The 25,078-nt window shown below is 34.9% G+C and overlaps 1 protein-coding gene across 1 annotated transcript; it reads left to right on the top strand.

The window, feature by feature from the left end:
- The first annotated feature begins 211 nt into the window (after nt 1–211).
- On the top strand, nt 212–2,388 carry Nap1l2 (nucleosome assembly protein 1 like 2). The gene has a single exon (XM_047536527.1). The coding sequence runs from the start codon at nt 423–425 to the stop codon at nt 1,599–1,601; it is 1,179 nt and encodes a 392-aa protein (XP_047392483.1). The 5' UTR covers nt 212–422; the 3' UTR covers nt 1,602–2,388.
- Nucleotides 2,389–25,078: the final 22,690 nt, after the last annotated feature.

Below are 25,078 nucleotides of genomic sequence, written 5' to 3'. Positions count from 1 at the left end.
TTTCCTTAGTGAACCCACCTCCTGTCTTGGAGCTGCTACCTCCGGGGAGGTGAGTGGCGCCAGAGATGTGTTGGATCTAATCACGCATAGGACGAGAGCTTGTCAATCACAGCCACTCAGCAAATAGGGTGAACTGTGAAAAAAAAAAAAAAAAGAGTTCAGAGGGTTCTCTGCGCAGTCGGCTTGCGGCACCTCCTCTTTTTGCCACGGCAGCTAGTGGGAAAGGTCTTTAGTGGGCTGTTTAAGTCTTCGCCTTAGGCCTGCTATCTTATATTGCCCGCCGGGTCCTCTGCGGCGTTCACGCCAGCTTCTCCAGCAGCCGTTGCCGCTTCTGCCTCTGTGTTGACTCCCTCCGGTGCTTGCGGACCAGGCCAAGCTGTCTTCTTCACTTCGGTGAGTCTTTTCCTGTCAAATAACTGAAGATGGAAGGGCTCGGAGAACAAGGCGCAGCCAGTGAAGTGAGCCCATTATTGGGCGCTGTGGCAGCTGCAGCCTCCCCGCAGCCTTTGATGGGATACTCCTTAGACTCGGACTTTATTGAGAGCCTGCCTCTGGCGGTTAAGTACCGAGTGTACGCTCTCAAAAAGCTTCAGGCCAAATCTGCCGGCTTAGAGGCCAAGTACCTCAAGGAATTTCATTCCATCGAGAGGAAATTTGCCGAGATCTATGGGCCCTTACTGGAAAAGAGACGTCAGATCATCAATGCATTATACGAGCCCACGAAAGAGGAATGTGAGGTGAAGTCCAAGGTCGCAGCCTGTAACTATAATGAGGTGGCAGATGACTCTGAGGCTCAGATATACGGTCCAGAAGAGAATTCGGAGTATGAGGACTTGGAGGAGTATTGTGAGGAGGGTTTTGAGGATATTGAGGAGGTGTTTGGGGAGTATGGAGGACTGGAGGGGCATAATATAGACGGGGAGAAAGAGGATCCTAAAGGGATCCCAGATTTCTGGCTCACGGTTTTAAAGAATGTGCAGGAGATCACTCCCCTGATTAAGAAATATGATGAGCCCATTCTGAGGCTCTTGCAAGACGTGAAAGTCAAGTTTTCAAAACCTGATGAGCCTCTCACCTTCACGCTGGAATTTCACTTCGAACCCAACGACTACTTTACGAATGAGGTGCTGACCAAAACTTACACACTGAAGTCTAAGCTTGATTACTCAGATCCCCACCCTTTTAGGGGCTCTGCAGTGGAGCATTGCATTGGTTGCAAAATAGACTGGAAGGAGGGAAAGAATGTCACTGTGCAAACGGTCCTGAAGAAGCAGAGGCACAGGTTTTGGGGATTGATGCGTACCACGACCCAAGAATTTCCCCGAGAGTCCTTCTTCAATTTCTTCAATACTCTCCGATGGGGCCTAGATGCCGATGAGGATGAGGAAGATGTTTTCATTGCTCATACTTTGCGCACCTTTGTCATCCCAAGAGCTGTGTTATACTTCACAGGAGAAGCCCTTGAGGCTGAGCAAGAGGGGATGGTCAGGGAATGTAATACCCTGACTTCTGATAGAATCACACAGGAGATCCGGGTGGCTCCACTTGATGGTGCTAAAGTCCAAGACCAGCTCTCCCAGGCAGAAGACATCGATCGCTGAAGTAGAATGGTTGGAGTCTGTGGGTCTCCTGTTTAATAACTGGCAGTTACAATAACCAAAACTTAATCATAAGTTACCTGCAGTCTTTGTGTGTCTCTTCTTGGTAGTTGCATATAAAATAATGTTCAAATATATTTAGCAATGCATTTCACCTAGCACTCCAGTGGTTTTAAACTTTGTCAAGAAACGTAGAAGGAGGTGAGCTCTCTAAGCATGTGAATAACCTAATAGTGTGGACTTTTGTCAGGATACTATTAGCCTCCAGCTTTGGAAAATTACCAGAACTTATAACTGATATATGTTTGGTTTTTCCTCTCCTTTGAATAAATAAAAGCTGATAGCCTCCTTTCTCCAGCCCTCTCAAGATAAATAGGCTTTATTCTGTTGTGCTAACTGTGCCTTCATCTCTTTGTAATAGCTATGTAGCAAGTAATACTAATTAAATTACACTTGATTTACAATTTGAGAAATTGCTAGTATAAGAATAAACATTTGCAGCAAATCCACACTTAATAACTGTTGCCTTGTTTATAGGCTCCTGTGCTTTATGTGCTATAGTGATCTACTCAAAAACTAGTTATTATTGCTTAGTAATAATTAAGCACATTATGCTTAAAACCATTTCTCCTAAGGCCTGCCATAAATTGTACTATGTACTTCTGCTAGGTGGGGTTAAAGTGTGTATTTTCACTTCTGTAATATTCTCATCTTTCTTGTAAATGAATTACCTTATATCATCAGTTAAACTTTATTACCTCATGTTTGTTCATTCCAGAATAAAATTATTACAAATGTTAAGCATTGTATTCTGAGTATTTTGGAGTGATAAATTCTCCTTCAATGGGAGGCTTTAGTTGGGAGGTTTCTGTAAATCAGATTTATCTGTTGAACATAACAAGCAGTGTCTACATCCTAATTTAGTTTTCATAGCCAACGAAAATATTTTCTTTTAAATCACAAGAGAAATGAATATAATAAGTATATAACAATGAGTTCAGCTTGGATTATATATGTCTTATACCAACACAGATGTAAATATTATTTATGTGTTTATATATGAATGTTATCACGGAAAGGGTTCAGACAAGCATAACTGGCTGAAGTCCATGAAAATCTTTGGTACCAACTTTAAAAAGAGGAGAAAGATAGAGAACATGGAGTGGTTGTCAGAAATGATGTGACAAAGGAGAAGAGAGAGGGGAGGGAGGAAATAAGAAACCAGCAGAGTAAGGGTCCTTGGGAAAAAGTAATATGTGGGTGGTGGAGAGGTTGTGAAAGGCCTGACTGGCCAGAGGGAAGAGGGTTAATAGGATGGGCTGGAGTGATGGGTGGAGCAGATCTGCATTGGGCCCTGGTCTGTGGTAAATTGGAGGGACTTTTGCAAAGGGAAAGAAAGGGAGTGATGAAAATAGAGGAGGCAGAAGAAGTCTGGACAGCAGAGAATTAGGGGGCAAAAGGGTGAACCTTATCAGAAATAGAGCATTACTTGGTTTGAGGTTATAGAAATTCTGGCTTTGTGATTTTGATACCTTTGCAAAAAACATCAGTACTTTGTTTCAGAAAAGAAACCCAAGCCAAAGGGGAACTACAGGAGTAGTTATATCCAAACTTTCATTGTGTTTTCTCATTGCCAAAGTACCTATATGCATTAATTATTATTTTATTCAGCACTTTATATTGTATTGTCTGTATTTGCCAGACATTGTTCAGAGCACTTTACATGTATTAACATCTGTAATATCTGTTTTATAAATGAAAAAGTGGTAGTTGTCTCATTTTTATAAAAGTAATAAATGCAAGAGTGGAGGCTATAGCTGGACAGAATTAGTGCCAGTTCATATGCCACTCCTAACCTCACTTTAACTAATGAGCATATGATTTTGTATTCTGCTTATAAATAAATTTATCATCATAGCATTAGTATTTTCCTGTATTAATACATTTTAAAGGTATGATTATTAACAATCATGTATTCTAATGCATGGGAACACATTCTAACCATTTTTTGAATATTGGTCATTGCTTTCTGATTTACATGATGAAGTTTAGCAAAAGTTCTGCTTTTTAATATTAAGACTTTTAATTTCAGTTCCCTTTTTTAGGCTTTAAATTCCAAGGCATTTGTAAACTCTACAAAGGGCTAAATGGCAAGTGAGAAACAGGATTCATATATTCATATCACTGATTCAATAAGAAATAAGGTTACTACAATATAACTTGATCATTCCCATATGCAGGTACAAACCTTGGCAATACTATTTGCCTACTCAACATGTAATCCTTTGCCTTCTCACCGCACCAAAAATGTGTGAATAATATGATTTTGAAAAATATGACATATCGTGTTTTTCACACATTTTCCACACATTTTAAAATATGCAAGAACTTGAGAAGCAGAGTTCTCTTGAACCTTTGCAGGAGAAACAAATTTTAGACTATCAAGAAATGAATGGAGGATCCAGTGCAAAAGTGTCAATTGTGAGCATTAAATCAATTTAACTATGAGACTAAGACTAAAATAATCTAACAAAACTAAAACATATATAGAAAATAACTTTTTATGCTAACACTATCAATATTGATGCAACTAGGGATAGTTTGGCCTGGAAAGGACTCATTTTCTATCTGGGGATCAAAAAATCTGACAAGTGATAGACATATAAATATATAATTAAATTTATGTCCTAAGAAAAACAATATAATAAATGAAAATTAGTGTTTTTTTCTGTTATAATTTGTGCTAGCAATACAGTAGATATTTTATAAAGAAATCACTAAACATTAAATAAAATTGTAGTTAGGAACACAACAACTAGAAAAACAGACAAACTTTCCAAATTATCGGAAGAACGATTCAACCCAGGCACATTAGCACATGCCTGTAAGCCCAGCAACTGGGAAAACTGAGGCAGGAGGAACCCATGTTCCGGGCCAGACTCAGCAATTTAGCGAGGCCCTAAGAAAATCAGTGAGACCCTGTCCTAAAATAAAAAATAAAAAGGACTGGGTATATAATTCAGTAGCAAAGTTCCCCTGGGGTTCAACCCCCACTAATCCAATAAAATAAAATAAATAAAAATAAAATATAGTTTAAAAAAAGCAAGGTGTGGTGATGCATACCTGTAATCCCAGCAACTCTAGAGGCTGAGGTAGCAGGATTGCAAGTTCAAAATCAGCCTTGGAAATTTATTGAAACCCTGTCTCAAAAAAATAAAAATAAAAAAAGGCCTGGGGAATGTGGCTTACTAGTTAAGTACTCCGGTATTCAATCTACATTTTAAAAAGATTCAAAACTAAACTAAGAAAATAAAGACTTTATAGTAAATAAAGTGAAAAAAGAGAAACAGAAAGCCTAACAGTAAACTTATTTAACTCCTCCTCTAGCAGAATTCAATGAGTTATGTATGTAGTGAGGAATAAATGAAATAAGATATGACATTTGACTTTTCCCTGTGTTCATGAAACACTTCCTTAGATATTCTCATGGATATCTCACCTCTTTCAAATATTTGCTCAAATGTCACTGTCTCAGTGATGCTTACTCCACCACTCTATTTTAAATGACATGTGTCTCATACATGTATAATTTCCCCTTACCCAACTTGGATTCCTTCATAGAAAAAGTATCATCTTTTAACTCACAGTGTAATTTGCTTATTTATTGTTCATCATGTTGCTTGTTCTCTCACATTAAATGTAAGTCCTTTGAGAACAAAGATCTTTGTTTATTGATGTCCATTGATCTTTAATATGTGTTCATTGATGTAGCCCAGTGTCTGGTACAGAGTAGTAATAAAGTTATTAAATAAATTAATCAATATCTTAGCAAATGCAAATGAGATAATTCATCTAAAATGAAAATAGTGACAACTAAACCCTATATTATGCTATCTTTTTTTTTTAAATCAGAAAAGAATATAAGCGAATCTGGTCATTTTTGATCATGTATTTATCCTGTATTCTTTTGGACAATAGTAATCGTGAGACACTAGTAATGATGATTGCCTCTGTGGAAGGGAATGGAAATATAAGGGTGGGAGGGAGACTTATTCTTTGTGCTTTTCTTCCTTTGGAATTTGTTATCACATATATGTAGATCTCACAGGTACAAAAACCCGGGTTCCTGTGAAGGTTTTGGAGAAATAGCTTAATTAGAATTAGATTATTCTACCTGAAATATTAGGAGGAATTTGTTTCTTCTCTGGTTGCTCTATTAATATTTTTTGCTTTTGATTATTATTTGCTTGCTTCCAAGAGACAAATGAAAATTAGGGCACATTAACATGAAAAGAGACTGGAGCCTGAGGGGGCAGAAATGTTTACGGGAATTTTAAAAACAGGAATGTTTAATATTCAATTATGTTTTTATTATTGCAGAGTACGTTCATCTCTCATTTCATCTTTGGCAAAATATGTTTTATATACAAATACCTTTTATATATTTTGGGGGCCATCAAGTTAAAGAGATAATGTCCATATCTGAGCATGTAGAGGTAATGGGATAGCAAGAGTGTCTTATCAACCTAATGTATTCAGTAAATCTATAGCTAGGAGCCAGAAGAATGGAATATCAAAAGCTATTATCCTTTACAATTGACTACCTTTAAATATTGGTTGGTCTAGTTTAATCTGTGATTCTCAAAAGAGTGTCTATGTGTATATTCCTTTAAAATGCAGTACTGGTATGTAATTTATTTAACTCCTCCTTCCCCAGCAGAACTCAGTGAGTTTTGTAGTGAGGAAAAAACAAAACAAAAAACTCTGCTTGATTCTTTTCTCACTCCATCGCTTAGTGTGTGATTTCTTTGTTAAAAAACTCACTGAGTCCTGATTTCACCATGTGTAAAGTAGGTATAACAATACCCATCTTAATGGACACATGTTTTATATTCCTAGGACACCAACCTCCTGTCAAATGTCATTCCCTTTTGAAAAACTGCTCCTCTTTCCATTCCTGGAATATTGGTTCTAGTGAAGTTTGTGTCTCTAGGCATAAACGTGCACATATGGCTCAAGCTAGTACAATTTGAGTACTTCCCTAGAATTTTTTTAGCTATTCTAAGAAAGGCAATTTTAATGTCTCAGGTGGTAAGGCTAAGATGAAACTTGTGCAATCTGTGCAGCTAACCATAGTCTTATCAAAAAGGTGTACCTTGAAGTTGTCCAGACTCCTTCCCTGGAGTCTGCTTTTCCAGTTCTTTGATATTCACCAGTTCTTTCTTTGGTTTGGTAAATATCTTTCCAAAATACTTTGATTTGGCAAGTGTCTTTCCAACTCTATGTGGGAGTTCCTACTTGAAGTTAATTTTCTGTCATATGTAAGTAAATTTTATCTATCTCACTAAATTACATCTGTGCTCACAGTGTGTCAAATGCTATTAAATGAGATAATATGGTAAAAATGCTAGTCCTAATGTACTACCATGGTTAAAGTTAGAGACTTATATACATAATTTAGTAGGGAAAGGGAGAAAGTTGAAAGGCTCTTATGAGAAGAATAAACAGGTTTCTTTAAAAAAGACAAGTGGGCTTTTAGGGGAAATGTGAGATAAAGTTTGTGATAATATTGGTTTATGGATGTATGAGTGATCTTTTTCATGGTCATGAAACTCCACTGAGAGGAAATTTATGGGAGACTCACTTCCCAGAAGTTGCTGCTTTTGAACAAATAAAGGAAGGTTTCTTACTGCACACATTGAATCTCAAAGGTTCTCAGCTTAAAGTAATCTTTCTATTAGCTCTGGGATTCCCAGAGGGGCACCATAATGTCCATTGAGGGTAATAGTAGGAAATATGTTTTAAGCACTTTATACTGTCACTTTGCTAAGCATCTTGGATGTAACAACTCTTTTAATCCAAACAAAAAGTGGGCCCTATTACCATTTTTACTCTATAGGGCAAAAAATTAAATAAACTTAAGTAACTTTCCAAAGGTTTCAGAGCTAGTGAATGACATGCCTGAGATCTGAACATATCTAATTTGATCCATTACATATTATAGTGTACAAAGGCAGTTTTCAAAGATTATAACAACTATCATAAGTATCTACCAAAGATTGTACCAATGATTTAGGTAAGGATGGTTTGTCACATAATTAAATAAAAATTTGGTATAAAACATGAATATACTTTTAAGGATATTCAAACCCTGTTTATTATTAGTTAAAACCATTCACATAATCAAGTAATCTAAATTTTAGTGACTCAGAAGCTTTATATGGTGAGAAAACAGAACAAAAATCACATTTATATATTAGTTGAGTGTGTGATAATCTCTAAAAGGGAACTTAATAATTATGAATTAATATCTCCAAATTACACATTAATAGTAACAAGTGTTTATGGGAAGGAATCAGTTTATAAGTAAGATTATGATGATTTGAAACTCAGGTTATTCTTTCAACCAAAATTTACAAAAAATATTCCTGATGCAAGACTGGTTATACAGAACAGGGTTTTGTTCAAGAATAGGGTTGCCTAACTATAGTACAATGACAATGACAGGAAATTAACATTGGTACTATCCACAGAACTCTTTCAAATTTCAATAGTATTGCATGCATAATATACTCAATGATCCAGTTCAAATTGTGAACAAAAGTAATGGTAAAGTTAAGAAGCTTAGAGCAAAACTTGGTTATGATTTCATTTAATGATAGATAGATATATATATTAAGTTGATTGACAAACACTAACCTCACTGCCAGAGACATTTTGACCCCATTATTAAGAAAAAAATAAAAATATACTATCATCACTTGGGACATCATGGGGGAATTTAGAGTTTTTTTGTGTATGATACTATACACCACAAATTGATTATCAACCATTATAGGACATCATTGAAATACATCTTAGCTTAAGAAAGCATTATTTTGTGAAGATCCTCATTTAAAATTTTTTTTAAATATATTTTTTTAGTTGTCAATGAATCTTTTGTTTAATTTTATTTATTTATACGTGGTGCTGAATATCAAATCCAGGGCCTCACACATGCCAGGCAAGTACCACTGAGCTATAGCTACAGCCCCATCCTCATTTGTCCTCATAAATATGTACAAGGATATGTCAATCAAAATACAGTTGAGCAAAAACAAACCAGGACGTTAAGTGGCACATAATATTTGTAACAGTTCACCAGAATTTTTCGTATTCATTAACAGAAAAAATGGTTCTCTAAAAAAGAATATGGGAATCCAAAGTTGTACTAAGATTATATGGGGAACCCAAAGTTGTACTAAGATTATTGTAGAACTCAGGCTGGATATGGGTAAATAAGAATTCAAGGGACTCTATGATATATGGAATAGTTTTAGGGAGACATGTCAAGGCTAATTTCAAAAGGCAAGACCTCTTTTGGAGAATTAATCTTTTATAAATTTTTTGAACTTTTGAAATAATTATAGATTTAAATGAAAATTGCAAAGAAATGTAGAAGGAGGTCTCATGTACCCTTTACCAGCTTCTTCCAATGTTGACATGTTGCATAAATATAGTACAATGACAATGACAGAAAATTACCATTGGTACAATCCACAGAGTTCTTTCAAATTTCAATAGCACTGCATGCATTCTCCCTCTCTCTCTAGAGCTATGTAACATTGTCATATGTGAGCTTCATATTCACTATCAAGACACAAAACTATTCAATTATTACAAAACCCCCTCTTATTACTACTTTATAGCTATATACCATTTCACCCACCCTAATTTTTAATCCCTGACAGACATTAGTCTTTTCCTCTATTATTTTATTATTCTTCATATCTGTTATTTTAGGAATCTTATGTAAATGAACTCACACAGCATTGGACATTTTAAGATTTTTTTTTTCCACTCAGCATAATTCCCTTGATGTGTTTCCAAGTTGCCATGTTTAGCATTATCTCAGTGCTTCCTATTGTCTAGTAATAGTCCATTGTATGGATTTACCACATTTTATTTAATTCATCCAATGAAATCAGTTCTATTATTTCTAGTTGTAAGCTATTGAAAACACAGTAGCATGAACATCTATGTACAGGTTTTATGTTAATATAAAATTTTGTTTCTTTGGGAATAATTTCCCAAAAATGCAATTGCTGGACCACATGGCAAATACATTTTTAGCATTTTTTGGCAGTGCCAAGGATTGAACTCTGGCCCCCATGCACGCTAGGCAAATGCTCTATCACTGAGCTACATCCTCAGCCTTGTAAATACATTTTTCAATTAAAAAATTGTCAAAATATTCTTGAGAGTGACTGTACCATTTATATCCCCATTAATGATATGTGAATGATTGAATTTATTTACATCTTTGCAATCTTTGATATTATCAGTATTTTTAAACTTAGGCACTTTGATAAATGTGAAGTAGTAACTCATTGTGGTTTTGATTTGTATTTACCTAATGACTAATAATGGTAAAAATATTTTCATATGCATATTTTCCATCTTCATTTCCTCTATATAAAATATTTTCCATGTCTTTGACACATTTAGAAAATGTTTTTTGCTTTTGCTGGTGATATTTTTTCACATTACTTAAAATGTATCATTTGTGCATTTTAAGTGTAGAATTCAGTGGCATTAAGTACATTCACAATATTGTATAATCATCACTATTCATTTCTAGACCTTTTTCATCATCTCAAACTGAAACCCTGTATACATTAAACAATAACTCCCTATTATACCTTCTGTCTCTATATGATTTGCCTATTCTAGCTACCTCATATAGGTGAAAACATGTAATAATTGGTCTTTTGTATCTGACTTATTTCACTTACCATTATGTTATAACATATATTAAAATTTTATTCCATTTTAAGGCTGAATGATATTTCATTTTATATATGACACATATTGTTTATTCAATCATGTGTTGTTGGATGCTTGGGTTGGTTCCACCTTTTGGCTACTCTGAATAATGCTGCAATAGACATTGGTATGCAAATAATCTGTTTGAGTTCATGCTTTCAGTTCTTTGAGGTATATACTTAGAAGTGGAATTCTATGTTTAACTTTCTGAGGAACTGGCATGAGGTTTTCCACAGTGACTGCATTACATTACCTTCTCACCAACAATACACCAGAGTTAGTTTCTCCACATCTTCACTGAATCTTGTTATTTTGTTTTGTTTTAATTATTATTATTTTTGATAGCAGTTATCCTAAAGGGTTTGAAGTGATATTTTAGAGTGCCTTTGATTTTTTTTCATTTCTCTATTGACTGATGATGTTGAGCATGTTTTCATGTGCTTATTGATCATTGTATATCTTTTTTGTAGAAATAGTCACTAAAGTCCTTTAATACATTCTTTAATAGGGTTGTTTGGTGTTTTGTTTTGAGTTGTAAGAATTCTTTATACATTAAGGATATTAATATCTCTCTGATGTACAATTTACAATTTTTTTTCCATTTTCCACTTGTTCCATCCTCATAATAGCATCCTTTGATGCACAAATTTTTAATTTTGATGAGGTCCAATTTATCTAATTTTTTCTTTTGTCACCTATTCTTTTTGTGTCAACTCTAAAAATATCATCATGCAATCTAATGCTGTAAAGTGTTTCTCCTATGTTTTCCTTTAAGTGTTTTAAGGCTTCTGCACTTGCATGTATATTTCAAGTTTATTTTTCATAGAATATGAAGTAAGGATTCAATTTAATTTGTTTGCATGTATATATCCAGTTTCTCAGCATCATTTGTTGAAAAAACTGCCTTTTACTCCATTTAATGGTCTTTGTAACCTTGTTGAAAATTGATTTACCAAATACGCAAGTATTTATGTCTGAGTTTTCTATTCTATTTTATTGGTGTATATTATGCTTTATCATAATATCACAGTTTTGATTATTGAAGTTCTATATTAATTTTTGAAATCAGAAGTATGTGATCTCCTTTTTTTCTTATTTTTCAAGATTATTTTAGCTGTTTAGGATTTTAAAACATTCCTTAGGAATTTCAGTATGAGTTTTTCTATTTTTGCAAAAAAAGTTATAAGGATCTTGATAAGAATTAAATTGAATTAGTATATTGCTATTAGTATATTACATATCATACATATGTATTTTATGTCTTCCAGTCAATGAGTATGGAATGTCTTTCCATTTATTTATATATTATATTGTATTTACTGTATTATTTATTTAGCAGCATTATGGATGGAACCTGGAACACTCTAACACTGAGCTATAGCCACAGCCCTTTGTATTTTTTATTTTGAGGCAGGTCTCACTGAGTTGTGTAGGTTGGCCTCAAACTTGTGATCCTCCTGCCTCAGCCTCCCAAGTTGCTAGGATTACAAGTATGTGCAGCTGCTTCTGGATTATGAAAATGTCTTTTAAAACTTCAGCAGTGTTTTGTAACCTCCAGTATATATGAATTTTGTTTTGTTTTAATATTTGCCTTCATGATTAATTTATTCCAAAGTATTTTATTCATTCAATGCTATTATAAATGGAATTATTTTGTTAATTTCTTTTGGGGATTATTCATTTTTAGCATAAATGCAACTGACTTTTGTGTGTTGTTTTCATATCTTGCAAAACTGATGCTGAATTCACTTATAAGCTATAATAATTTTTGTGAAGTGTCTAGAATTTTCAAAATTTAGGATCCTATATTCCATCAAGAGTATGATTTTAGTTCTTCCTTTCTAATTTGGATGATTTTTATTTCTCTTTCTTGTCCAATAACTGTGACCAGAATATCTAATGTTATGTTGAATAGAAGTGTTGAAAATGTGTATCCTTGTCTTGTTTTGGATTTAGTGTGATGCTTTCAAACCCAGGTCCTTACACATCCTAGGCGAGTGCTTTACCACTGAGCTAAATCCCCAAGCCTTCTGATCTTATTGGGAAAGCTTTATTTATTCTTTCACCATTAAGTATTATGTTAGCTGTGGATTTTTAATCTATGGCCTTTATCATGCTGAGAAAGTCTCTTTACATTCTTACTGTATGGGTGTTTTATCTTCAACAAACAGAGTTTATCAAATGCTTTTTTTTTGCATCAATGGATAACATCATAATTTTTTTCTTTTAGAGTTCTCTTTATGTGGCTTATTACTTTGATTTTGATGTAATTAATTATTCCACATTCTGGAAATGAATTCCATGTGGTGGCGATGTACAGTTCTTTCATAATGCTGCTGAAGTCAGATTGCCATCATTTTGAAGATGTTTGCATCAATATTCATAAGAGCTATTGGTCTCTAGTTTTCATTCCTTGTTGTATCTGGTTTTATAATCAGTATAGATGCTGACCTCATAGAATGAGTCAGGAAGTGTTTTCCTCTCTTATTTTGGAAGATTTTGAGAATTCATTAAATATTTGGTGAAATTCAGCAGTTAAGTCATTTGGTCATGGGCTTTTTTCTTGGTTGGGAACTTTTTGATTACTAATTTGATAACTTTACCAGTTCTAGGTCTGTTCACATTTTTATATTCATGATTCAGTTTTTTTTCCTTTTTAGTGCCTTTATTGAGTTATAATTCATACAGCATGAAATTCACTCAAAGTGAATTTTAGTAAATTCAAAAGGTTGTACAACTACCACTGGAATGTAATTTTATTTTATTATTTATACTACTTAGTCATAATTTATCTGAAAACTTTTTATTGGCTCCTTTCAGTTATATGTAATAATAGGATTCATTTTGACATAATAAAAAATATGGAATATGATTTGTATTGATTCTGTCACCAGAAATTCCCTTTCCCTCCCTTCCTCCCTTCTTCCCTTCCCCTGTTCCCTTCCCTCTACTCTACTAATCTTTTTGCTATTTACTTATAGTTTTTTTTTAAATAAGGGTCTGGTGAATATACATGATGGTTAGATTCACTGTAGTATATTCATATATGTACATAGGAAAATTAGGTCAGATTTATTCCACTGTCTTTCCCTATCCCATCCCTTCTCACTTCCCTTCATTCACCATTGTCTACTACACTGATCTTTCTTCTATTCTTTTTTATCCACCCCACCCCCTTATTTTGCATTAGCTTCTGCATATCAGAGAAAATATTTGGCCTTTGATTTTTTGGGACTGATTTGTTTCATTTAACATAATAATCTCCAGAACAAATGTTATGAACTCATTCCTCTTTATGGCTGAGTAATACTCCATTGTGTCTGCATAACACATTTTCCTCATCCATTCTTTTGTTGAAGGGCACCTAGGTTGGCTCTGTAAGTTGGCTATTGTGACTTGTGCTGTTATAAATATTGATGTGGCAGCATCACTAGTATGTTGATTTTAAATCCTCTGGATGTATATTGAGGAGTAGGATAGCTGGATCTTATGATGGTCCCATTCCTACTTTTTTGAGGAATCTCCATACTGCTTTCCAGAGTGGTTGCACTAATTTGCAGTCCCACCAACAATATATGACCCTACCTTCTTCCCCACATCTTCATCAACATTTATTGCTACTTGTATTCTTGATAATTGCCATTCTGAATGGAGTGAGATGAAATCTCAGTGTAGTTTTTTTAACTTTGGGGATTTTTAAAAAATATTATTTTTTGTTGTTGATGAACCTTTATTTTATTCATTTATTATATGCGGTACTGAGAATTGAACCCAGTGCCTCACACATGTGAGGCAAGTGCTCTACCACTGAGCCACAACCCCAGCCCTCAGTGTAGTTTTAATTTGCATTTTTCTAATTGCTAGAGATGTTTAACATTTCTTCTTATATTTGTTGGCCATTTGTATTTCTTCTTTTGAGAAGAGACTGTTTAGTTCCTTTGCCCATTTATAAATAGGATTATTTGTTTTTTGGTGTTAAGTTTTATGAGTTCTTTGTATATCCTGGATGTTAATGTCCTATCTGAGAAGCAGGTGGCAAAGATTTTCTCCCATTCTGTAGGATCTCTCTTCACACTCTTGTTTCCTTTGCTGTGAAGAAGCTATTTAATTTGATGCCATCCCATTTATTCATTTTTTATTTTACTTCCTATGCTTTAGGAATCTTGTTAGGGAAATCAGTTCCTGTGTCTGCATGTTGGGCCTACATTTTCTTCTAGCAGTTGCAGCATTGCTCATGTAATTCCTAGATCTTTGATCCACTTTGGACATTTGTGTAGTATGAAAGGGTTTAAATTTCATTCTATACACAGATTTCCAGTTTTCCCAGCACCTTTCTCCAACATATGTTTTTGGCATCTTTGTCTAGTATCAGATAACTGAATTAATGCGAGTTTGTCTCTCTTTTATTCAATTCCATTTGTCTTCATGCCTGTTTTGGTGCCAACACTATGCTATTTTTGTTACTATAGCTCTGTAGTAAAATTTGAGGTCTGGTCTTTGCTTTTTTTTGCTAAGAATTGCTTTGGCTATTCTGGGTCTCTTAATTTTCCAAATGAATTTCATAATTGCCTTTTCTAGTTCTGTGAAGAACATCATTGGAATTTTGATGAGAATTATGTTATAGTGCTTTTTAATATGGCCATTTTGACAATATTAATTCTGCCTATCCAAGAACATGGGAGATCTTCAATTCTGAAACTTAATTTTGCTGGGTATAGTATTCTTGGTTGGTATCCATATTTTTCAGAGTTGGGTATATGTTATTCCAAGCTCTCCTGGCTTTTAGGGTTTGGATTAAGAAATCAGTTGAAATGTGGATTAGTTTGCCTCTAAATATGACCAATCATTTTTCTCTTGCAGCTTTTACAAATCTATTCTTATTCTGTATTTTTATGGTTTGGATGTGAGGTGTCCCCCAAAAGCTCACATGTGAGACAATGCTAGAAGGTTCAGAGAAGAAATGGTTGAATTGTGAATGTCTTGACCTAATTAGTTAATCCCTGATGGGATTAAATGAGTGGTAACTGGAGGCAGGTGGGGTGTGGCTCAAGGGAGTGGTTCATTGGGGTGTGGCTATGGGGTATATATTTTGTATCTGGAGAGTGGAGTCTCTCTCCTTCTCTCCTTCCTCCTCCTTCTCCTCCCTCTCCTCCCTCTCCCCTCCCTCTCTCTCTCCATCCTTCTCTCTCTCTCTCCCCCCTCTCCCTCCCAACCTCCCTCCCTCCCTCCCTCTCTCCTTCCTGATGATGTGAGCTGCTTCCCTCTGCCACGATCTTCCATCATGATGTTCTGCCTCACCTTGAGCCCCAAGGAATGAAGCCAACCTTCTGTAGACTAAGACCTCTGAAACTATGATCCCTCAAATAAACTTTTCCTTCTCTATAATTGGTCAGATCATTTAATCACAGCAGTGAAATAGGTGAGTAAAACATGTATGTTAGGCATTTTCAGTATAATGTGTCTTGGAGTATTTCTATTGTAATTTTGTATATTTGGAGTCCTATATGCCTATATGTATTTCCATCTCATTCTTAAGGCTTAGAAAGTATTCTGATATTATTTAATTGAACATATTTTGCATTTCTTTAGCTTGTGTTTCACAGCCTTCATCTATCCCAATGGTTCTGAAATTTGGCCTTTAAATATTATCCCAGATTTCTTGAATATTCTGTTCACAGTCTCTTAGCATCTTTTCTTTATTGTCAACTTTATTTTCAAGATTATATACATTGTGTTCAAGGTCTAATAATCTATTTTCAAAGTGGTCTAATCTGTTGGTAATATTTTTCATTGGCTTTTTGGGGGGGCCTGGGGGATTGAACCCAGGGGTGCTCAACCACTGAGCAACATCCCCAACACCCTTTTAAATATTTTATTTAGAGACAGGGACTCACTATGTTGCTTATGGACTTGCTAAGTTGCTGAGACTGGCTTTGAACTCGCAGTCCTCCTGCCTCTGCCCCTTGAGCCACTGGGATTACAGGCATGCTCCATTACACCTGGCTTCCATTGAATTTTAAATTTGGTTTATTGAGTCTTTCACTTTCAGGATTTCCATTTGGTTCTTTTTCAGAATCTCTGTCTTTATTGAAGTCATCTTTCACTTCCTGTATTTTTTCTCATTTCATCCCTTACATTTTCTTTTAGCTCATAGAACAGTTTAATTATAAACTTTCCGTATTCCTTCTGACATTTCCTCCACTGTGGTGTCAGTGATGTCTTTTGTTGAAGCATTATGGATTATTTGGGATTGTTTTTTCCCTTGTTTTTTCATATTGTTTTTATGTCTACCCATCTATTCATAGAGTTTTCACTTCTTTTAAGTAAGGGACTGCTTTGTGAACTTCTTTCTGTTAAGAACCCTGTATTGGGTGAATGTCCAGATAATAATATTTTAACTCAGTGTGTGACCTTGCTAATATCATTATTGGTATCACATTAAGAAATGCCACTGAACCCTATTTACTATAATCACTTTAGTGCTAAGTTTTGTTCTATTCAACCTTGTAAGAAACAAAAACCTGTTGCAATTGTTCTCTGTAGTTCCTCAATTCAGGCATATATCTATAAAAAAAGTTTTGGAATAAGTAAAAAAAAAAAAGACAGTTTAGTAGACTTACTAAAACCTTAAGTGGTATCTAAAAGCGGGGAGGAAGAAAAATTGGCAATAAGGGGCAGGGGAAAAAGAGAAAGGAAGGAAGGAAGATAGGAAGGAAGGAAGGAAGGAATGAAGGAAGGAAGGAAGGAAGAAGAGATATAAAATAATTTATACCAAGGTAGAAAGGAAAAGTAGATGAATGGTTGGTATTAAAAGTAGTAGAAGATACTGCAAGAGAATAAGTAGAGGTAAGAGAAGCAAGTATAAACTAGAGCTAGGAAACAAAGATAGGAAGATTGATTCCAATTAATACTTTAAACCATTAGATGAAATACATTCAAATGGGTTGAAGGTACAATATTGGTTATTGGGTTAGCAATTATCATTCAAATTGAAGAGTTATTTATATGATCAAAGTTGACATTAGAATTGTTTATAGTATACCATGTCAAGGTGAAGGAAATTCTTGTTGAATCTTGGTTGGTTTAGATTTCATTGGGGTTGGGACATGTAGCAGATGTCCATCATTTCTTGGCTATGAATTTCTCATGAGTTGCAGAGGCACAGCAGTAAATTCCCCAGTTGCTATGAACCTTCTATCAGCAACTTCTGTTTTGTCAGCTCAGGGGCTTACAACTGACTGCTGGGAGGGCGCAGTGTTATGGGTTGACTGTTACTACTGTGTGCAGTTCTTCAGGATGCAGGCTCTGGATTGACCCTGTGATTGCTGTGGGTCACAGTGTACCTGCTCCACTGTGCAAGATCTTTTTTGCAGTAGTGAAGATCCTGCTGACTGTCTGTGAGCAGAGGAACTCTGGTTGTGGGTTTTCTGCTTGTGTTCTGTGGTGCAGAAGTATTCCCCCAGCTGATGCTGCTTTCTGAGGTACTGTAGTAAAGGGTCTCAAGTGGATTCTATTTTCTACTGCCCAGGTTGTGAATGGCAGACTTTGATTGCCTGTGTTTACTAAGTCTGATGTGAGGTCCTACAAGTATCCAAACAATATCCTGTCACTCACTAGTTGTGATCACAGGGCAGGCTGTGTGCCAGTTTAGGCTCTTGTCAGCCCCTTCCTGTTGTGTAGACTCTGGTAATTTTCTGCAGGGTATCTGTGTCACTGAATATTCAGGCAGCTTCCCTCTGGTATGGTCCCATGATCCTGGGGACTGTCCTTAGGTATTCCATTGTGCCTCCCTCCAGTGTCAGTTACTGAGGCCTGGTGTATCCACTTTACTCTGTTTGGGGCCAATTCTGCTTCCTTGCTGTCTCTTTCTGAGTTGAGCAAATGGACACTGCACAGAGCTTTCTGCCCTTTTCTGGGTTACATTGAGCAAGGTTAGGCACACTTTCCAGCACAGGTCCCCACCATCCCGTTCCCCTTGTTTGTGGTGACGGGGAGGCAAAGGGTGTTTCAGCAAGTTTCAGCTATTAGTGGTCATTCTAGAAGTTCTTTATGGTCAAATTCTTAAGAAGTTCCCCTCAGAGGACTTCCCTCTGGTTTAATATGCAGCTGTCTGGACCTGAGAAAACACTGTGAGGATTTAAGGGGGTGACTGGTTGGCTGAGAGCTCCAGAAGATGACTGCAGACGCCTGTCTCTGTTTTCTTTTCATTTTTTAAAAAAAAATTTTGTTAGTTGTGGATGGACCTTTATTTTATTTATTTATATTCAGCACTGAGAATCTAACCCAGTGCCTCATGCATGCTAGACAAGCGCTCTACCACTGAGCCACAACCCCAGCCCTATCTCAGCTTCCTTTTCATGATTTGGTTTTAAGCTGTTTGCTCTACTTTAAAGACTCCTTTGTTACCATTGCACTTTAAATTTTGTCTGTCTTAAAAAATTATTTTTTGGTACTGGGAGTTGAACCCATGGGCACTTAACCACTGAGCCACATTCCCAGTCCTTTTTAAAATACTTTATTTAGAGACAGGATCTCACTGAATTGGTCAGTGCCTTGCTGAGTTGCTGAGGCTGGCTTTGAACTCATGATCCTCCTGCCTAAGCCTCCTGAGCTGCTGGGATTATAGGCATGATCCATCACATCCAGCTTTCCAAATGTTTTAAAATGCATGAGCATAAGAGATTTTTTGCCCCCCACATCTCTGCTGCCCCTCCCCCTTCTCATCCTCAGGTTTGGGTTCAGGGTTAGTGGATCCTGTGTTTGTTTTCTACTCTGGTACCCTATCTTCTAGTATCGCCAGGTCTCAGACTTTGTAATATTTAGTCTTAGGACATTTATTTTGTCACCCACCTCTCAATTCTGCTTTTCCTTCACTGCTTCCTTTCTGTATTGTGAGGGGATTGGGATTCCCTACTTAGCTTTCTTCCACCATCTTCCTGTCTCCTCTTCAATACCATTTTAGAACATTTTATTTCCCTCAAAGAGAAACCTCATATCTATCAGAATTCAATACCTATTTCCACTTAACCTACCTCCTATGCCTATGTGAACACTAATCTCATTTACACATTTGCCTGTTCTGCACATTTATACCAGTATAATCATGTTAAATGCATTTTCTGTCTGCCTTTGTTTTTAAAAATTTTAATGTTTTTATTTGTGCATTATAATTAAACAGTATTGGGATTCATTGTGGCATACTCATACAGGCACCTAATTTACTCCATTTAATTCAACAGGACTCCATATTTTCTTCCCCCAAGTCCCTTCCTATAATCTACTGATCTATCTTCTATTAATTTATTTTTAATTGATACATTATGATTATACATAAAAGTGAGATTCATTGTGCATATTCGTACATGTACATAACTACATTCCAGCCCTTGCCATCCTTCACTTAGCATAATGTTTTCAATGTTTGACCATGTTATAGGATATATCAGAACATTAGCCCTTTTTATGACTGAATAATATCTCATTGTATGAATATAAACACATTACATTTATATATTTATCAGTTGGAGGGCATTTTGGTAGTTATGCTTTTGACTAATATGAAAAAATGCTGCTATGAGCATTCAGGTATCAGTTATTGTATGGATGTATGTTCTATTTACCTTGACTATAAACATAGGAATATAGTTTCTAGGTTATATGGTAACCCTATCCTTAACATTTCAAAAAAAATTGCCAGCTCTTTTCCAAAGCAGCTGTACAGTTTTACTTTACCAGGAATATGTATGTATGAAGGTTCATATTTAATCACACTATCACTGATTGTTTATTTATATCCTTTGCCTACTTTCAATTTACTTTATTATTAAATCATTGGACTTCTTAATGTATTCTTGAAACAACTCTTTAAACCTGCAAAATTATCTCCGACTCTGTGTATTGTCTCTTTACCTTTTGATAGTATTATTTGCAACACAAATAATTTTTATGATGATGATGTCAAATTGATTTATTTTTTTCTTCAGTCACTTTTGATTTTGGTGTCATATCTAAGAAACCATTAGTTAACCCAATTCACAATGATTTACCTATGTTTTATCCTAATGATTTTATACTTTTGCTTTAACTTTTACATCTATGACCTATTTTGTGTTAATTTTTGTGCATTTTGTGTAGTTTTCAGTGTATAAATCCTATACCTGTTTGTTAAATTTATAACTAAAATTGTTGGGTTTTTATTACTGGGTCTATCATTTTTTCAGTTCTAGGTCTGTTTATATATTTCTATTCTTCCTGGTTCAGTTTTCGTTGTAGTGGTGGTGGGTTAATTTTTTTTTCCCTGAGACAGAATCTCAGTATGTTGCCCAAGCTGGTCTTGAACTTGTGGACTCAAGTAATCCTCCACTTCAGCCTCTAGGAATGCTGGAACTGCAGCTGCATACCACTACATTCAGTATGAATCAGTTTTGATCATTCTGTGTTTCTAGGAACCTGTCCATTTCATTTACATGATCTAATTTTTTGGCATACAAGTGCTTGGAGATTATTCTTATAACACTTTTTATTTCTATAAAATTGGTAGTAACACTGCTACTTTCATTTATGCTTTTAGTAATTTATCTCTCCTTTTCTTAGTCAGTGTGGCTAAAGGTTTGTCAATTTTATCCAATATTTCAAAGAAAAGGTTTTATTTTGTTGATTTTCCCTGTTGTATTTCTATTGTCTGTTTTGCTTATATTCCATTCAGATCTTTATTTTTTCCTTTCTTCTACAACATTTGAATTAAATTGCTTTTTTCCTAGTTCTTTAAGGTGTAAAGTTAGGCTCTTGTGAGATCTTTTTCTTTTTTAATGTATGTGATTATATCTGTAGATATTCCTCTTAGTACTTCTTTTGTTGCCTCACCTGTTTTGGTATGTTGTGTTTTCATTTTCATTTGTGTTGAGGTATTTTCCAGTTTCCCTTGTGATTACTTCTTCATCCCATTTGTTGTTTAAGAGTGCATTGCTAAATTTCCACATATTTGTGGCTTTCCAGTTTTCCTTCTATTATTGATTTCTAGCTCCAATCCATTGTGCTTATAAAAATATTTTATATTGCAATCTTAAATTTATTAAAGCTATTTTGGACTAGGGCTGTAACTAGAGTGCTTGCCTAGTGTGTGCGAGGTTCTGGGTTCAATCCCCAGCACTGCAAAACAAAGCAAAACAAAAAAAACCCTTACTTTATGGCCCAATGTATGACACAACCTAGAGAATGTCCCATGTGCACTTGAGAAAAGTATGTATTGTGCTGTTTAGGGTGATGTGTCCTTATATGAATGTTAGGTCCAATTAATTTTTCATTTTTAAAGTACTCTATTTCCTTATTGATCTGTCAGGAGTTTCAATCTATTATTGAAAGCAGTGTCATTAATTCTCCAATTTTTTTGCAGAATACTCTCCTCTTGAGTTTATAAATATTTGTTTCATATATTTTGGGTTTCTGATATTTGACTCTTTTATGTATGTATAATGTTCTTTGTGTCATGAAAAAATTTGACTTAATGTCTACTTTATGTGATATTATTATAGCCACCCCAGATCTCTTTTGGAATATATTTCCCATTCTTTTCAAACTGCCTGTGTCTTTATATATAAAGTGAGTCTCTCATAGATAGCATAAAGGTAGATCATTTTTATACATTTTAGAAGTACTAAGAGGAATATCTACAGATATAATCACATACATTAAAAATGAAAGAACAAAAGATTACAATACTTCCATTTATATTTATATATGTATATACTTTTATCAGAAATCTTTATAACTTCATATGACTTTGAGTTACTTTCTGGATCCTTTCCTTTCAACCCTAAAGCACTTCCATTAGGTTTGTGTATTGCTTGTCTAGTGTTATTTATTTCCCTTAGCATTTGTTTTTCTAGTGATGTTTTAATATTTACCTCATTTTGAAGGGCAGAATTCTGGGTCATTAGTTATTTTTCCCTTGTAGTATTTTCAATATGTCATCCAACTGCCTTCTGCTCTCCAAGTTTTCTGATTATAAATCGGTTCATAATCTCAATGAGGATTCTTTGTATATGATGAATCATCTGTAGTGTTTAAAAATTCTCTTTGCCATTGGTTTATAACAGTTTCATTATAATATTCTCATGTGAGTCTCCTTGGAGCTCATTTGAGCTTTTCTGATTTAGAGGTTCATGCTTTTTTCTCAAATTTGTGAAGTTGTGGATGATTATTTCCTCATGTATTGCCTCTTTGCAACTTTTAACACTTTCTTCTTCTGGCATGCAAATATATATGTGTTTTTTTTTTCACTGCTGGGGATTGTACCCAAGGCCTTTTACATTTTAGGCAAGTACTCTCTACTGAACTGCATACCCAGACTCTTAATTTGTAATTTAATCTGTTTAGCAGTATTCCACAAATCCCTTAGGCTTCTGTTCACTCTTCATTCTGTCTTCCTTTTCCTCTGATTAATTAATTTCCATTTTCCTTTATGCAAGTCCACAGATTCTATATTTTGTCTGTTCAGATCTGCTGCTGAATCCTTGTAGTGAAATTTTCATTTTAGTTATTATACTTTTTAGTCCCAGAATTTCTTTTTTGGCTACTTTTAATAATTTATCTCTTTTTGAATTCATATGGAGCACATTGTGAATGGAAACCCTCTTCTTATTCTCATTGGTCCATCCCAACCTCAGGCCAACTTCAAAGTTAAAAGAAGGTGGGATGACAATGTTGTGTTCAAGAACTGCACAAAAGGTATAGATGATCAAAAGAAAAACAAAAGATTTGTAAATGATATCCTGTGATCTGAATTTCACAAAAAGTTCATGGAAAAATATATTAAGTAGTACAGTTTTATGTGCTTAATTAAAGATTGTAGAATGTTAAGGATCTTTTTGATGTTTTTTCCTTTCCTGCCATCTAAATGGTATATAATAGACTTTCCTAATTTTAAGTTCCAAAGTATCTTTTCCTTTATTGAGACCTCATTTGATAATGGATTGGAAATAGGTTTAACTTGGTTTCTATTCTCTGAATATTTCCAATCATGTTTTTTCTTTATATGGGAAAAAAGAACCTGCTTGTAATAAGTGATTTTAATCTAAATAACTGAATCTGTGTCCCCAACTTTTAATTGTAATATTTGCAGTTTATAAAAAGTTGCATCATGTTTTAAAAAATGTGTTGTTTTTTGTGCATTAAATTTTACCCTTATTCTCTTCACTGGCTTAAAAACTGCTTTTTTGTTTTGTAACTCAAGTTTATTTCAACAGAGAAATAAGTTAATTCTTAATATTTTAGGAATTCTTAATATTTTCAGTATGTGTTTTTAAGAGTGTGATGAAAGATTAAAGGGATTCCATTTTGAACCACAAAAAATTTCTTTTTGTTGATATTCTGACTTTATTTATACTTTGTATTCCATTAGTTATTTGTGTATGCTTTCCCATAGCTCTTGATAGTTCTTTTAAAGTATTGTCTTTTATATGTGATGGTTTCTATCAATATACTTTTTTTCCTTTGGATCATACTTCCCTGTTTTTTAAATTTCTTGTTTTTTGGGGGGGGGGAAATTGCCCATTTGATTATTGTAGTTTGGTAACACTGGAAAATAGACTTATCTCCGATTTTCCAATGTTTCTTTTTTTATTAATATTATTGAAGGTTAAAACACAGTTTATGTGTTTTGAGACTTTTCCAAACAATGATTTCAAAGATTATTTCTTGTGTGTGCTTTCTGAAAATTCTGTTTCTTTAACACATATTCAACTTATATCTTGACAGAGATTTTCTTGAAAGTTAGTAGCTGAAACTAATCAACCACCGCCAACAAAAACAACAACAAAAATCATAAATAAAAAAGAGAATAAACATGACTTCTAGTCTTTGCAGATTGGCTCTGTACTTAGGCCCTCCTTTACCACTCATTTAGACTTGCTCTCAGCCTAAGGTAAAAGCTTTAGGTTTTCACAGGACTTTTCTGAGTTTGCATCTTACCTGGGCATGTGTGTGACTTTCAAAATTCCATCAGGTTATGGACTGAATTCTGAACTGCCTCCCAAATTATATGCAGATGCCCTAACCCATAATGCTAACTTATTTGGAGATATGATCCTTAGGAGGTAAATAAGGTTAAATGAAGTTATAAGGGTGGACCTCTAATCTTACATGATTTTTACCTTATAAGAAGTGGATTCTTTCAATCTCAGTACCCGCTTCTCTCTTTCTCCCTCTTTCCCTCCCTCCCTCCTTCCCTCCCTCCCTCCCTCTGTGGTCCCAGAGTGCACAGGCTCAGATATAAGGCTGCTTTTACTTTGGTTTCAAAGAGCTGGACCTGTGACAGAACCATGAGGGTAGCACCCTACTGAGCCAAAGAGGCAGGCCATTCCACAGAGCTGAAGAGATGAGGTCTCCCAGAAGGACTTTGGGATGATGACACCACTCCATGCACCTGAACAGCAAAGTGTCAAACTAAACAGGATTATTCTTGGGCCTTGATAACTATGGAATTTGCCTTACTAGGTTTTGGACATGTTTGAGACCTATCACCCTTTCTTTCTTCCCTATTTTTTGTTTTTTGAAGGGAAATGTCTATCTTATCCCTGTTCTTCCACTGTATTTTATAAACACATAGTGTGACTGGTTTCATAGATTCATAACTGCAGAGGAAATTTTCCTTAGGGTGAATTCTTCCTCAATTTTCA

This window comes from Sciurus carolinensis, chromosome X (genome assembly GCF_902686445.1).
Source record: "Sciurus carolinensis chromosome X, mSciCar1.2, whole genome shotgun sequence".
Taxonomy (NCBI): Eukaryota; Metazoa; Chordata; class Mammalia; order Rodentia; family Sciuridae; genus Sciurus; species Sciurus carolinensis.
Note: the sequence above shows the minus strand (reverse complement) of the source record. Positions and strands in the feature narration are given on the sequence as shown.

Excerpts from the sequence above, each read along its gene's own strand:
- Nap1l2 (XM_047536527.1), top strand. The coding sequence starts at position 423 with ATGGAAGGGCTCGGAGAACAAGGCGCAGCCAGTGAAGTGAGCCCATTA.